The sequence below is a fragment of the Agelaius tricolor genome, unplaced genomic scaffold, assembly GCF_023055355.1.
Source record: "Agelaius tricolor isolate 1412-34295 unplaced genomic scaffold, bAgeTri1.0.p SCAF_6, whole genome shotgun sequence".
NCBI lineage: Eukaryota > Metazoa > Chordata > Aves > Passeriformes > Icteridae > Agelaius > Agelaius tricolor.
The window spans coordinates 26,887,915-26,902,611 of NW_027269266.1; the positions used below are offsets into that span (position 1 = coordinate 26,887,915).

General features: G+C 35.5%; 1 protein-coding gene across 6 annotated transcripts in view; it reads right to left on the reverse strand.

Moving 5' to 3' along the window:
* The window catches only part of DGKB (diacylglycerol kinase beta), a 378,935-nt gene that overhangs the window by 258,062 nt on the left and 106,176 nt on the right, over positions 1–14,697 (reverse strand). For 4 of the 6 annotated variants that reach the window (XM_071429110.1, XM_071429109.1, XM_071429108.1 and 1 more), the window contains exons 3-4: positions 13,017–13,093; positions 8,735–8,755 (exon numbers count right to left, since the gene is read on the reverse strand). In XM_071429110.1, the coding sequence (XP_071285211.1) occupies positions 8,735–8,755; positions 13,017–13,093 (98 nt within the window). The remainder of the gene's footprint in view (positions 1–8,734; positions 8,756–13,016; positions 13,094–14,697) is intronic. The other 2 variants (XM_071429111.1, XM_071429113.1) reach the window with 1 other exon arrangement.

Sequence of the window (14,697 nt, forward strand, 5' to 3'; positions counted from 1 at the left end):
TTTTTCCTCTTGTAGGGAAAAAAAATAATCTCCTGGTAAAGACAACTTGCCAGTGGGAATCAGCTTGGCTGATTTCCCATTTGCCTGAGGAAACTCAAAGCTGTGTCTCAAAAGAGCATCCAAATATCAGGAAAGAGCTGAAGAAACACTGAAGGCAAAAATAAGGTTTCTGTACATCTACAAAATTATTAAATATTTATTTGTAAAAATGTGACTGAACAAATTACTGATAAACTCCTATGAATGAGGTGATCCCATCATTTGCTCACAGAGATGTATCAAAAAAGAGGCCAAAATGTTTCAGCTGTTAAGGCAGTACTTCTGGACACATGGAAAAATTTAAGATGTTTAGATAGATTTTACAGAAAATAGATTATACAAGATTTTATTTATTTTCTTTTTTAAATTGCCATATCAGAGTTGGATGCTATCTTTACTCAGAGAGGAAATAATCCATTCAAGATCTACACCTATGCTAGAAGAAACAGAACAAATATATGTATTGCATATACATAAATAAATATTCATCCATACACATCATCACATACTAATGCTAAATGAAGCAGCAAACAGCAATTATAGATTGCTCAGTGAGGCACCTCAGTGCCTCTGGGACTGTAACATGTAATCTCACATCCTGCTTGTATTTGACTATTAAATTTTTGGATGTATGCATTAGTCCAAAACATCTAACAGTTGTGGGGTTTTTAATGTAAATTCCATTAAAAGATTACCCACAAAAAATTCCATCAGTGCAAAAAACTCACTATTACTTTCTTATGATTAAAAACAGAAGAAGCAGTTCGCATGACAGTGAAACAAAGCCAATTAATCTGTCTTTATTTCCACATCCCGTGAGAACATTCCTGCCATGATGTCTGACTAAGCAAATAAAGAGAGATTTGCCCAGATCTGGAGCTTCAACTGAATTTTTCTTGGTAAAGAACCCATACCAAATCAGTGTGTTGTGGTGGAAATTTTTCTGAAGATTAAGGCTTATGGCATCCTTCACTGTAGATGGAAGTTATGAACAATCAGGATTTTCTCTGCCAACTCAAATTACTTTGTAGAAAATTCCTTCATTCAAATAGCCCTTTGAGACCAGGACGAAACAGAAATTATTAGAAGAATTAGAAATTATTAGAAGAATTAGAAATTATTAGAAGAATTACCCTCATAATACTATTCTTAGAATAATATAATACAATGGAAGTTTATCACCAAATTCTGTTATGCCTTAAACATTTTTTTAAGTATGAATAGATAAAGTTTAAGCAACACTAGCTATATGCATAAAAAGGGGCAACTGTAGAAGGTAATACCATATAGCACCTATTTTTTCTTAAAATAGAAGTCTGTAAAGAGAGAGACAATGCCATTTATGTACAGACTGAGTATCTGAGGAGTGACATCTGGGCCAAGCAAGCAGAGGTGGAAATTATCGGTCTTTCTCCCAGACTTGTTTACAACCCTATCTCCATTGCATCTTGGCTATCAAGGAGGCATCACTGGGTAACTGTGTATGAGGTAGGGGAAAGGCTGGAAATGAGCTGCAGACCCCAGATTTGGAATCAGAAATTTCAACCACATCTGTAGGCAATCTACTTGGAGCAGCTGCCTGACACTCTTAAGGAAAATGATGATGGAGAAGACAAAAGGAGTTTTTTTTGAGTTATAAAGAATAATCTGCATTCAGTGGAAGAACTGAGGTAAGATCTAAAAGTACATCCTCAGAACACTGTAGTTCCTTCTACCCCAGCAGATAAAAGTTCCCAGCAAACTATTTAACAGCTCACCAAGCATTCTGATATATTTACCTGCTTTTCTACAAAAATACATTTAAAAAGCCAATTACTTAGAAAATTCTTTAGCTTGGCTTTTTGTTGTCCTTCTGTAACTCAGAAAAACTCTCCTATGAAGACAGGCTGAGAGTTGGGGTTGTTCAGGAGAACAGAAGGCTCTGGGGAGACCTTATAGCCCCTTTCAGTCCCTAAAGGGGGCTGATGAGAAAGCTGTTGAGGGACTTTTGTAAGGGCAGGTAGAGATAGGACAAGGTGTAATGGCTTTAAACTGAACAAGGGTAGTTTTAGGATAGGTATTAGGAAGTTCTTTCTAGTGAGGATGGTGAACTGGAACAGGTTGCCCACAGAAGATGTGGGTGCCCCATCCCTGGCAGTTTTCAAGGGAAACTGAGCTCTGAGCAAGCTGGTCTAATAGAAGGTGTCTGTGCCCATGGCAGGGGTCTTGAAATTAGATGATCTTCCTGCCCAAACTATTAGCTGATACTGTTTTCCCCTAAATCTGAACACTGGTTTATCCTTCTTAAGATACCCCACAAAATCACATGAAAGAACGTCAAACACACATAAAAAGACACATTTGAACAAATGGCAATAATTGAACTAGAAAAAAAGATTACTAAAGAACCTTATTTTTAAAGAAGTGGAAGTCACAAAGAAACTAAAGACCTGGCAACTGATTAAATACAGTTTTCAGGAAAAAATACATATTTCAAGAGAGTTTCCAGGATGACACTGATTACTTTGACTAAAGAATTCACATCTATGAAGAAACAAAACCATTAAAAATAGTTTGAGGTTTTTAGGCACACTGAAAATCTCATTTTATTCATAGATTAAAAAGTAGTCTGGAATTTTATACTTCTATTACTGCACAAAATACTACAAACCTGACATTAAAGCAACCACTATTTTCCATAATATCATGACCATACGTGGATTTCTTTGCAATGTATCCAATATATCTCATAGATATGTGATAAGATTCTTTTTACCTTACTAACATCATTAAAGATTGCATGTATCTTACTTCTCTGTCTACTCCACACCAATGGCATAAAGCAAAGCTCTTGCTTCCCACACTTCAATTTCTTTCGAATCCCAGATAAGCAGAATATGAGGGACTCCAAGGAAAAACAAATGTGCATCAGTCTATCTTAATATGCTTTAAAACACCTCCAATTACTATGATAAGAGTTCTGTTTCTTCTCAAGCACTCACTGATAAGTACATTACACTAATTTAGTGCTACATCACAGAGGGTGAGTCTCAGTGTCAGGAAGAACAGGAATTGAAGGCCTGGTTTCCAAACAGCAGTTATAATTTTGCTTGGCAAAATAGCAAAAAAAATCAGGTTTCTTCTAGCTTTGTATCACACATATATAGACCAACACCCAGCTAATGCCACAGGTCTTTATCTCCTGATTATGGCTACAACATGCTATGGAGGTGCCTTAAAATGCCTGATTCTGTCCCAAGCAGCAGAATGCCTCCTAACACGCTGAGCAACAGAGAGGAAGAGGCTGAACTCCATCTACAAACACTGTATTTGATTTTGTTCTTATTCCTAGAGCAGGTAAGCTGCTCAATTTTGTAATTTGCTTTTCTGCTTTACTGATAGTTAACACAGATATGTAAGATTAAGAAAGAGCCAAGTATTTCTATTGAAGATTTATGCATTTATATGTACGTTCTGTGCCAACACACAGAACTCTACATGGTATAGACATCAAAAGTCAGTATATGCCAATATGGAGAATACAGAAAACATGGTTCCTCAGTGAAAAACAAGATGTATACAAGGAAAATTTTGCATCTTTTTACATAGAAGTTTTTTAACTTTGCTACGTAGTATTTTAACTACTACCACACTAATACATTTGAAGTGAACCAATAATTTATTAAGAAAATGTCAAAAAGAAGCTTTTGACTCAAGATCTATCCTAAACACTGCAATAGAAGAGGTCTAACTGTCTCCTATATTTTCCTAGCTAGCATAAATACAAAAACCAGTTCTTCCGGATGATATGTTGAAAGAAGGGGGAGAAGCTGTATCACTACTTTCTTTCTTTCTCCTCACAAGACACCAAAAAATTAATAGTCTCTTGACAAAAGAATTGCCATTGTGGATGGGGCAGGGCAGGGAGGGGTAGAATAATACTCCTTTTATTCCTCCCCACCACACTGGCCACATAAATGGGAACAAGACATGATCTAGTGTTTGAAATTAATCTCCACCCAAAAATTCTTTTAAAATACCACATTCTTTTTGGTCTTCTATTCTTTTAGATTTGTACAAAATATTTCAGCATAAGCCACTATTTTCAGCATCCTGAAAAACAGAATGTAAGAGAGAAAAGAAAAAAAGAGAAATTCATTTCAAGAGACTTCCATGACATATGGTTTTCATTTATTAAAAACAACATTTCACACATAATAGAAAGATAATCATGTTGAAATGTAGTTTTCAATTGATTACTTTTAAAACTCTGTTGTCTGATCTCCAAATGGTGCCAAAAATATAATCAGCTTTCATCTACTGACAGTAATTGCTCTGGGTTATTTTTTGGGACTGGGCAAGTTCCTTTAACTGATTATTTCTTTTTAAACTACTTATATTGACCCAATATGTGAAAAATGAACTGTTGACTAAGAGGAGATATTACAGGGCCTTGATTCACACATTGTGCTTTGACAACACTGGGAAACACTGATGTGAGTGCATTAGTGACAATGATGTGATTAGCTGTGAATACCAGTGCTAAAGCATTCCCACAAAAGGCAGAGTCTTGAAGATTCATTGATTATCACATGTCAAAACCTGACACTGCCAAAAGATGTGGAAAAAAAGTGGAGAGACTATATACAGAGGATTAACAAGCTAAAACCTATGAGTCACATGAGAATGAATAAGTTCTTAGTGTTGAAAATGTATTTTAAATATTCATTCAAATTAAATTTCCAATTTCTCATGAAGACTTGTTTTGGGCATCAGGGTAAACTTCAGTTTAAATTCAAGGCCCTTATCTTTTTCTGATCTCAGCATTCAATTTAATACAGTTTTTACATAATTCATTTTGAAAATTCTGCTAATCAAATAAAATTATTTCTTAGCTATATCAGCATTCAAATTCATATGTACATGTATGAATGTTTGAAAAAAATTTAAAAACCCACATGCTCTCACAGCCTGCTCCTACCAAATACTCCATATGGACAAATAATATTTGGATATTACCAATACACAGACATAATCTACTGCCAAAATTTTTCCCCAGCTCTTCAAAGAAGTAAGCTTAACAAAACATCTAAAATGGAAATGGGAAAACTCCATTTTTATGCAATAATTAGATTTTTAAGTGTAACAGTCTCATGTTATTAAAATAAATTGATACTAATTACCAAAATAAGTCTGAAATGTATTCACCAGCTACTGCAGTCTCATCTCAATCTTACATGCAGGTAAAAGAAAACCCAAACACTTTTTTATCAGCAGCTTTTCCTTAATACATAAGGAAATACATATTTGCATAAGTTTGTATATCCTTAAGTACTACATACATAAGTACTTGTATTTAATACCTAACTCTTACTGAATATGCTACATTTACTATACAAAGGTGAGATTTTTTTTTTCAAGAAGAGTGATGAATCACATACTTTTAGAAGGCTCTTGTAGAAGATTATCATTCAAAAACTACCTGAAATTTTTACATATCAAACAAAGTTACAAGCAGAAAGTTTGCATCCTATCCTAGAAGAATTGGTCAGGAAAAATGGGGTAGGTAGCATAGTTGAGACAAATAAAATAGCAAAATTAGGGAATCCCTGAAAAACGTCAGTTATAACAAAAAAGTTCTGGTTGAAACAAACACTTTATCTGCATGTGCAGATTGTGTAAAAACCTACTCATGAACAACCATTTCTGAATTGGAATTTTCATAAGGTACTTAGGATTAAGAAAAATCATTTTTCTATGCATGTTCTATGGCGGTGGTATTCTCATATATTTTACCTGTAATGACCCTGTCTGTACATTGCAAGCTTTTGTGGAGGTTATTTCAGCTGCATTTTTAAAAAATACTTGCTACAACACTTTTAGTAAGAAAAGTAATATGTGACAATGTCATGTTACCTGTCATTGCTCATTCCTCCCTCTTTAAAGTTTCAAAGATACAAATTAATAAACTTTCACTCAATGAATGAACACGAAATCTCTTGTTTGCTGAGATTTAACACAATCTGAGCCTAACTGGCACCTTCACTGGGAATAATAACATACACCAACAGAAAAAGGTTTAAAATGTCCTGTTCCATTTGTCAACAAGTTACATCCACTTTATTCAGTAAATGTACAGACTTTAGTAAAAGTGGAACTATACTAACTGACCTAAGTTTGACTTTCTCCTCACCAGTATTTAAAAGTATAGCTTAGAAAGAATTAAAAGGACATGAGGAGTGGCATCTGCTCAATTATACATGTATACACTTGTATCTATCAGTATCTCTACTGCACAAGAAAACTTCAAGACATTTCCATTTGTCAATGAATTCCTGCAATAAATTATGACTGAAAGTATTTTTGCTATATTTTGTCTTCCTATGCTGTTTCATAAACATTATCTAGCTGCCACAATGCAGGTCAATAAAGCATGGCTGAAGTCATCACAATAAAAAAAAACCAAAACACAACATATTGTTCTTCATAATGAAAACAAACAAATAACACCCCCCATCATAATTAAATAGGCTGTCTAAAGCTCTTTGTCTTTTTTAACATGTGATATGTAAATGAAAGTGATAATAGGCTCATTAATTTTAAACAAAAGCTACTGTACAACACAATAATGTAAAGGAAAAAAAGGATAAAACTAAGTTCTTAAAGCAGAGAAGTGTATCAAAAGGAAAGAATGCCAAAGGAGGAGATTAGCACTGGTAGCACAGACTGACTAAAGGAGATAGAGAGAGACCAGTAAAGATAATTTAAATTGTTCAAAACTGAACAGCAGAAATTGACTATCTGAAATATTTTACACCTCAATGCCCTCAACACGCTCCACAGAAAGCAGGCTCCCAGCCAGACTGCCAGCATCTCTGCCTGGCAGGCTTCCCAACTCTCTAGGTATCCAGAAAGCTTTCCCTAGAAATTTTGCCCATGGAGCCAGAAAAACAGAGTACCCAGTGTCTGAAACCTAGAGGTTTCTGCTGGTGATGCACACAAGATGTTACATTCTTTTCTTCTGCAGCTAGAGAAAGATACAACTTCAGTTTCTTACATGTGAGGGACAGGCTTCTCCTACATTATATATGCTATAATTCTGCACATCCTACTAACCTTCTGTAAATTAGTTCCAATTTGAGTTCACTTCATCCCATCATTTGGACAAAAGTAGGAAGATCTGACTTCTGCAGTACCTTTTTTATAGAAAATTAAATCTTCCTATTTGTAGTGGAAATACTTCACTTAATACATTATAATATGGCAAGATCTTTACAGGAATTTAATATCTTCTGTCACATCAAAGAATATATCTGAGGCAAAGAACACAAAATATCCTTCCATATCATATTACTGTGTGCTTGAAATTTTAACTACTTTTCCACTAATGTCAATGGGCCTAAGACACTACCTCATCTTACAAGTTTTGTCTTCTTTCCAGACTGCCATGGCCACAGGAACACTATTACAATATCCCAGTAACATCCTTCTCCTCTTCATGACTAAACCACAATACTTTGCATTCATCTTGTGATCAGCTACATACATGTCAATTTATCTGACAATGCCAGCTGGACCAGGGTACACCACACTCTACCCTGCACACGTGCATCTCATTCCATTTACTATAGCCCATTACCTCATCAAGCATTTCCAGTGTGATATTAACTCCCAAATTTCATGTAGTTTGTTGATTCTATTATTATTCACCTACTCATTTTACAAAGTAATTAGCTAAATACTGATGAGATTACACTCAACATTGGTCACAGACACACTGCTTTAATGCTGAAACCTTCTCTTTCAGGACCCTCTGAAGTCACTCAGTTAGCTTATTAAAAAAAAATAAAGAAGTAAAGTCAGTCATCCGAAGAAAGCCCTGTTGCCAATGGAGAGTTCTGCTCTTAACACATCTCCAGAAGTTCAATTGGCCTCTGACCCCTGAAAGTTAGGGGTTCCTACAAAACTACCCCTTTCTCTCTCTTGACTTTCTCATTGCTCTCATGTTCTGGCTGCCTCTTCCGAGAACAGCAGAGGTGGAGCTTTTTAACACCTCTGTGTTACCAAGAAAGGATAACTAGGTCACTTAAAATAAAATAGTCCATTTGATTAGTCCTTCTTCCTTTCCTTCTTTTTTCCATTCTACCTTTGTTTGAGGCTACTGATGTTCCTCAGGTGCAGCTTCTAGGGTTGATGATCAGCATTTTAGCCATTTCTCTTGCAATTGCTGTGAAGTCACAATTGCTCAAAGCACAGCATAAGCTTTATTCAAATTACTAAATCTGCAATTTTAAGCCTGCTACATATAAACAGTATTATATGGTTATAGAAATCAGTATTTAATATTTTTTCCTGAGATAGGTTCTTGTCATTTCAGAATAATACAGACCATTATGAGATTTCACAGTAAAGAGAAATTTCCGTGACAAGTATGGAACAAGTCAATTACTTGCTCTTAACTTATTTCTCATATTAAACTCAATTAATGTTAGTAAAATTATGTACTGTGAATGACAAAAATGAAATTCACTCAGTGAAAAATTCTGCCAGCAGAAAAGGAATGCATTCTGGTTTCAGATTTAAATATTACTCTATCATCTGCAAAAATAGCCACATGCAGGATTTATTAATAAGTAGATCTCAATGGAAGCCTACAAAATAAAATATACTGCAACTATGCATAAAGAAAGGAAAAAATCAAATTAGCATTACTTACTTGATTAAGTATATCTTGTTTCTGTAACACATGCAAGGAAAGAAAGAACATACATACATTAGTGCAGTGTCATAACACCCAAGCTCTGTTTTTATAATAGAAATATTTTTAGTGAAAGGTTAGTGATTTAGATGAGCAGGTTTAAGACATTAGATGGACTATCCCATTTTCTTGTGTTAGCTCATAAGTCAAGAAAATGCTTCTAAGTCAGCTCTCTAGTCTTTATTAGACAATGCAAGCAATTTATTTCTAAACATGCAATGACAACCAAGATAGAGAAATAAATATAATGTTAGTATTTCTTCCACATGTACTTTAAAAAAAAGCATTAAATTTTAATAAACAAGAAGAGCTGTAAATGAAACTGAATTCAGTTATCAGAACCGAATATTCTAAAATCCAAGCAGAAAAATCATGGAGATGATCCTCAGTGCCACTACATGATGCATACAGGAGCACCAGGGGATCAGGCCAGGCCAGCAGGAGTTTCATAAAGGCAGATCCTGCTTGACTCCTGGGTCCTTGACACCTAAACCCCTTCTATGACAAGGTGACCTGCTTAGTAGATGAGGACATTGTCTACCTGGACTTCTGTAGAATCATTATCATCAAGGTTGGAAAAGACCTCTGAGGTTTTTAGTATGTCCTTTAACACTGGATTCTCCTGGAGAAACTGTCTGCTCATGGCTTAGACAGGTGCACCTTCGCTGGGTAATAAACTGACCAGGTGGCTGGGCCTAGGGAGTGGTGCTCAGTGGAGTTACATCCAGTCAGAAGCTGTGTCTCCCAGCACTCACCAAGTCCTGTAATATATCTTTATCAATAATCTGGACAAATACAGACTTGCACCTTAGTCAGTCTGAAGATGATGCCCTGTTGGGCAAGAGATTTGATTTCCTACTGAGGCTAGGAAGGCTCTGCATAGAGATCAGGACAGGCTGGATCAATGGGCTAAGGCCAGGGACATGAGGTTCAACAAGGCCGAGCGCCGGTGCTGCACTTGGGTCACAGCGAGCCCGGGCAGCTCCACAGGATGGGGGAAAATTGTCTGGAAAGCTGTCCAGCAGAAAAGCAGCTGGGGATGCTGCTTGACAGCCTGTTGAACATGGGCTAGTGTGTGCCCAGGTGGCCAAGAAAGTCAATGGACTCCTCAAAATCAGGATGCACTCAAAAAGGATGACAACACTAGGTCTACAAGCACACAATGCTGCGTACTTACTGCCCATTTAGACACTGTCTTTAGCTCTGTCTGCTTTCCTAATTCTTGTAAACCTATTCAATGCTCTCCTCAAAGTGAAATGGATGAAATTAATATAAGCAGATCTCGAATGATGAAAAGAACATTTATCAATCACAGCTTCCCAAGAGGCTGGTCTTAGACAATGTGTCTTATACCATGTATAAAATTTGTTCTTAATTGTATCTTTGATATTGACTTAGAGAAGAACATGAAAGGGCAGCTGTTCAGTAGTAGAAATTTTAGGCATTTCCCTTACACTGAAAGCAGAGAGTAAAAGTTCCATAAATAAACTCCCTATAGTAGATAAACTTCTGATAATTATACACACCACTTCCCATAAATCCTAAAATCCACTCACTCAATAAGTGATACATCAACAAGATATAAAATAATGTAAAACAAACCAGATTATTTCAGGTATCAAGTTTTGAATACCAATTCTTTTGCTATTTGCATTCCATTCGATCAGCCTGTGACAAAACACTGCACTGTAGGACCAATGCAGTGAAAAAAATTCCTGAACCCTTTAAATATGTAAGTAAATATATAAGTATATATTTAATTAAATATATCCCTCTGATGAATTTGTCATAGGTCTAGGACCCATGTTTATTGGTAAAAAACTGACATCATCTTTTGGTAGAACAAGACTTAAACCATTTGGAGTATTTATAAGATAATTATCTAGTAAAGAGAGACGTAAAAAGAAAATATGATGGTATCCTCTACAAAACAAAACAACAAGGCAGAAGTGCTGGAAACAAATAGCTGCACTAAGACTGATGCCAGCTGGATCAGTTAATTTTTGTCATCTCATTTACATATAATAGTTAATTACTTATGACCAATCCACAGAGTCCTCATCCAACCTCATAAAATCAACTTGCAGATCATTCCACACAGCAGGCTGAATGCATGCCAAAAATGTAGACACACCTGTGCAAAGGCAGTTTGCTTGTCAGAATAGAATATTCACTCAGTGCCAGAGGAAATTTCAGCCACTTTGCTTTCAGTTCAGCTATGGCATGAACCCTGAGCTAACAGACCTTATTAGATCCAAAGCAGCTTTGTTGCTAGCTATGTTTTCTTTATGTTGCACTCCTTGAAGTCTAAGTGCTAAGCAGCAAAGTACAGAAATTTCCAGGGTTAGCCTAGGTCCAGTACTGACCCAGGAGTTAGTGAATAGCTTGATTCCTGCTGAAGACATTGAAGTCATCACAGGATGCTTGTCTTGAATTCCTTCTTCCCCTACCCTCCTCCTGTCCTGCTCCCTGCCCTGGGTACTCTGCTGCTCTGGATGTTTCAGTACACTGGCAGAAGTTTTGCAAATGAAGAGCTGTGAAATGAAGAACAGGGAGACACCATGCAGAGTCACAGACTCATCTCAAGACCAACTGTGCTTATTAATTCCAGCTTTGTACAGATTTTGCCAATTCACCTGGCTTCAGTCAGAGCAGTTTTCCTGGGCACCCATCTTGCCATGACTCAACTTCCATGTAGCCCCAAATGGGAAGAATGGCTTTGTTAAAAGAGACTAATCACACCACTTTAGGTAATCATGTTTATATACAATTGACAATTTGAAAATATGCTACCTGTATGCCAATGTATTATTTAAATACACATAGCATGCATAGTTATATTTTACTTTAACAGGTTATGCTTCCCAAAACTGAGCATGTATGATGACTGAAAATATGTGAAGAATTAGAAGAAAAAACATATAATAGATTAAGACCATTTTACCAGGTCACATTTTTCCTAAAAAAAAAAAAAAAAAAAAACAACAAAACCAAAAGTATGTCTATATTCTAAGAAAAAGCAGGTAAAGGAGGTCCTACAGCCTGTGGATGATCACAGCTTTCCCATCCATTAATATTCTATTAATGTACTTAAGTGGAATCCTGGAAATCTAAGATGATCACTTACAGGATCAACTCACACTATTTTACTGAATTACTAAATTTTTTTACTCAGAAACTGACTAAAATGACTAGCATTATGCCCAGCCAAGTTCAAAGCATCAAAGGATTTTTCAATACTTAATAAGCTATAACTCATTAGTTGACAATAACTGTATTACTGCAAATATATTTTCAATAATTTTTTGCATTTTACATCCTGAAATGTAAGATCTAGTAATTTTCATAATGGTTAGCACATATTTCTATCCTGAACTTCATATAATGTGAGCACAGTCAGAAATATTACTATTAGAAACATTACTGAAACAGGTTTTTTATTTAGCTACATTCTGAATCACACTATTAGGATGTGCTAAGCAAATGCATACTTCAATTGAGGATAAGAAAAGAAAACAATCTGCCTTTTTCTTCCAGCCAAATCAGAATACCTTGTCTAGTGGTGAATCTGTAGTGACAATATGCACACATAGCTTTTTTCAGCTGAATTCTTTGTTTCATAACATCAGAAAATCCCACAAACAGAAGCAACACAAGGGAAACAGAATTTATAAAGCAATCTTAATGGACTTTACTTTTATAACTTTTGAAACTATGCTTAACATTTCCCATCTTCAGACACTTGGAAATCCTATTAATCTTATCATATGGTTGTGGAGGTGTTTTGGGTGTTTGTTTTTTATTTGGAGGGGTGGGGGGGAGAAGGGAAACAGAATCTATGTGCTGATTTTGGCTGGCACAGAGTTAATTTCCTTCACAGTAGCTTGCACGGAGCTGTGTTTTGGATTTGTGTTGAGACCAGTGTTGATAACAGAAGGATGTTTTAGTTATTTACACAGAGTCAAGGCCTTTTCTCACCAGCCCTCCAGCAAGGCAGCTGAAGGTACATAAGAATTTCGGAAGGGGCACAGCTGGGATAACTGACCCCAACTGACTACAGGGATATTCCAGATCATATGGCATCCTGTTTTTTTGCTTCCCAAACACTTTCAAATACTCCAAACACCTGATTTATAAATAATCTTCTATTTAAAATGCTAAGAATGACGCTATATATAATGCTATATAATTTACAAACTGTCCCCATCATTTCTGATCATTAAGAAACAAGAGAAATTACCCCTTCAGGATTATATTTTGCTAACACGCCACTGCCATGGAATTCTTCTAAGACATCCTTAATTTTCTTGGTGGAATCTGGATAAAAAAAAATAAAGAGAGAGAAATTGAAAATAAAGAACACTGATTTACATAATATGAACTGTAATTAAAAAAACAACCATCAAAACTGCTAATAGCTTTTCACAATGCACATTAGTAATTTTCTGTAGCTGTATGAGAGCTGTGGGCACAAAGAAAATGAGAACATATTTTACCTTCTTAACAACTATTGTAAAAACCAGCAAGTAAACATAAAGTGCTCAGGAAAAAACACTGTTTGATCTAATCCTTAACTGTTAAATAGCATATTTCTGAAGGAGTTTTTTCAGGACTATTTCAAGTCACTTTTCTTGTCCTCGAGTCAACCACAAAACATCGTCATTTCCACCAGCACTACAAAATCTCCTTAGGCAGAGCTGCCAGTGAGTACAGGAGCTGGACAATATCAAGATAAATGGGAACCTTCCAGAAAAAACTCTTCAGTGATCACATCACAGAATACAAATGTTGTTCTCAAAGCCTCAATTTTTGCAGAACTCTCAGGTATTCTAAAAACTATAAGCTTCAGTAACTTTTGTTAAACAGAACTGTGTAAAGTTAAACAGAACTGTGTAGTTCAGAATTAGGTAGATGATTTTTTTCCAATTTTTTTAACTATGCGCAGAATAACAAAGCAATTACTTCAGTAAGCTGCCATTACACTAAACCCTTGAATTCAGATTCACTTAGAACTCATCATGCACACAACCGTTTTTTCCTCATTAAACATCTCAGCAATACAAGAAAAATAACTGTAACTCATTTGTTTCTTTAAAATGCAGTAGTACAATGGCCAAATTTGCATAATGGCCACAAGACCACGAACTAGTAATGAGTACTAAAGCAGTGAATAAGAGAAAAGATGAACTTTGCATCTGCAATTTTATTTCTACAACAAAACCTAGAAGTAAAGTAGAGAAGCAAAGAGTACACCAAGAACAGGACTCTCTAGAGCAATTATTCAGGCACTTAATACTACAAACATTAGGACCTAATATGGCTTCTCTTAATTAAATCAACAAAATTGTAATAGTTCTTAGACATTAAAGAAATGCAGCATCTTAAACGTGACTCTAAAACTTAAGTTTAGCAAATTATGTGACCTGTAAGGAGAAAATGTAGCAGCCAAGGATTTGAACAATAGTTATGTAACAGTTCTGTAACAGTTCATAGCAGTTATAAACAGGATACAACACTAAAATTCAGTTTTAAGAGGTGTTGGGAGGAGGTGTTTCTCTCCCACTCTCATACACAGTTCACACAGTAATAGGAATGGCTTTTCCCAACGATTTTCATTTACCAAATTTTCCTAAACAAAAACATCTGAGACTATGTGTGGCCCCAATAAAATAATTTCTTTTCACTAAATGGATGTATTTCAATGTTACTGTCAACTATAGGGAACAGCGTTTAGCATGTCTCATGAGCAGTCACTTACTTGATAAAATCATCTATAATCTTATTGCTGTGTCATTTGAATTGCAACAAAAAATCACAACTTTATGAAAAAAAAACAATAAAATAAAAAAATAAATAAATATGTTAAGCAACAAATTTTTATTATTAGCTGTAAATTAGAAGTTGGTGGGTTAGACACTTAC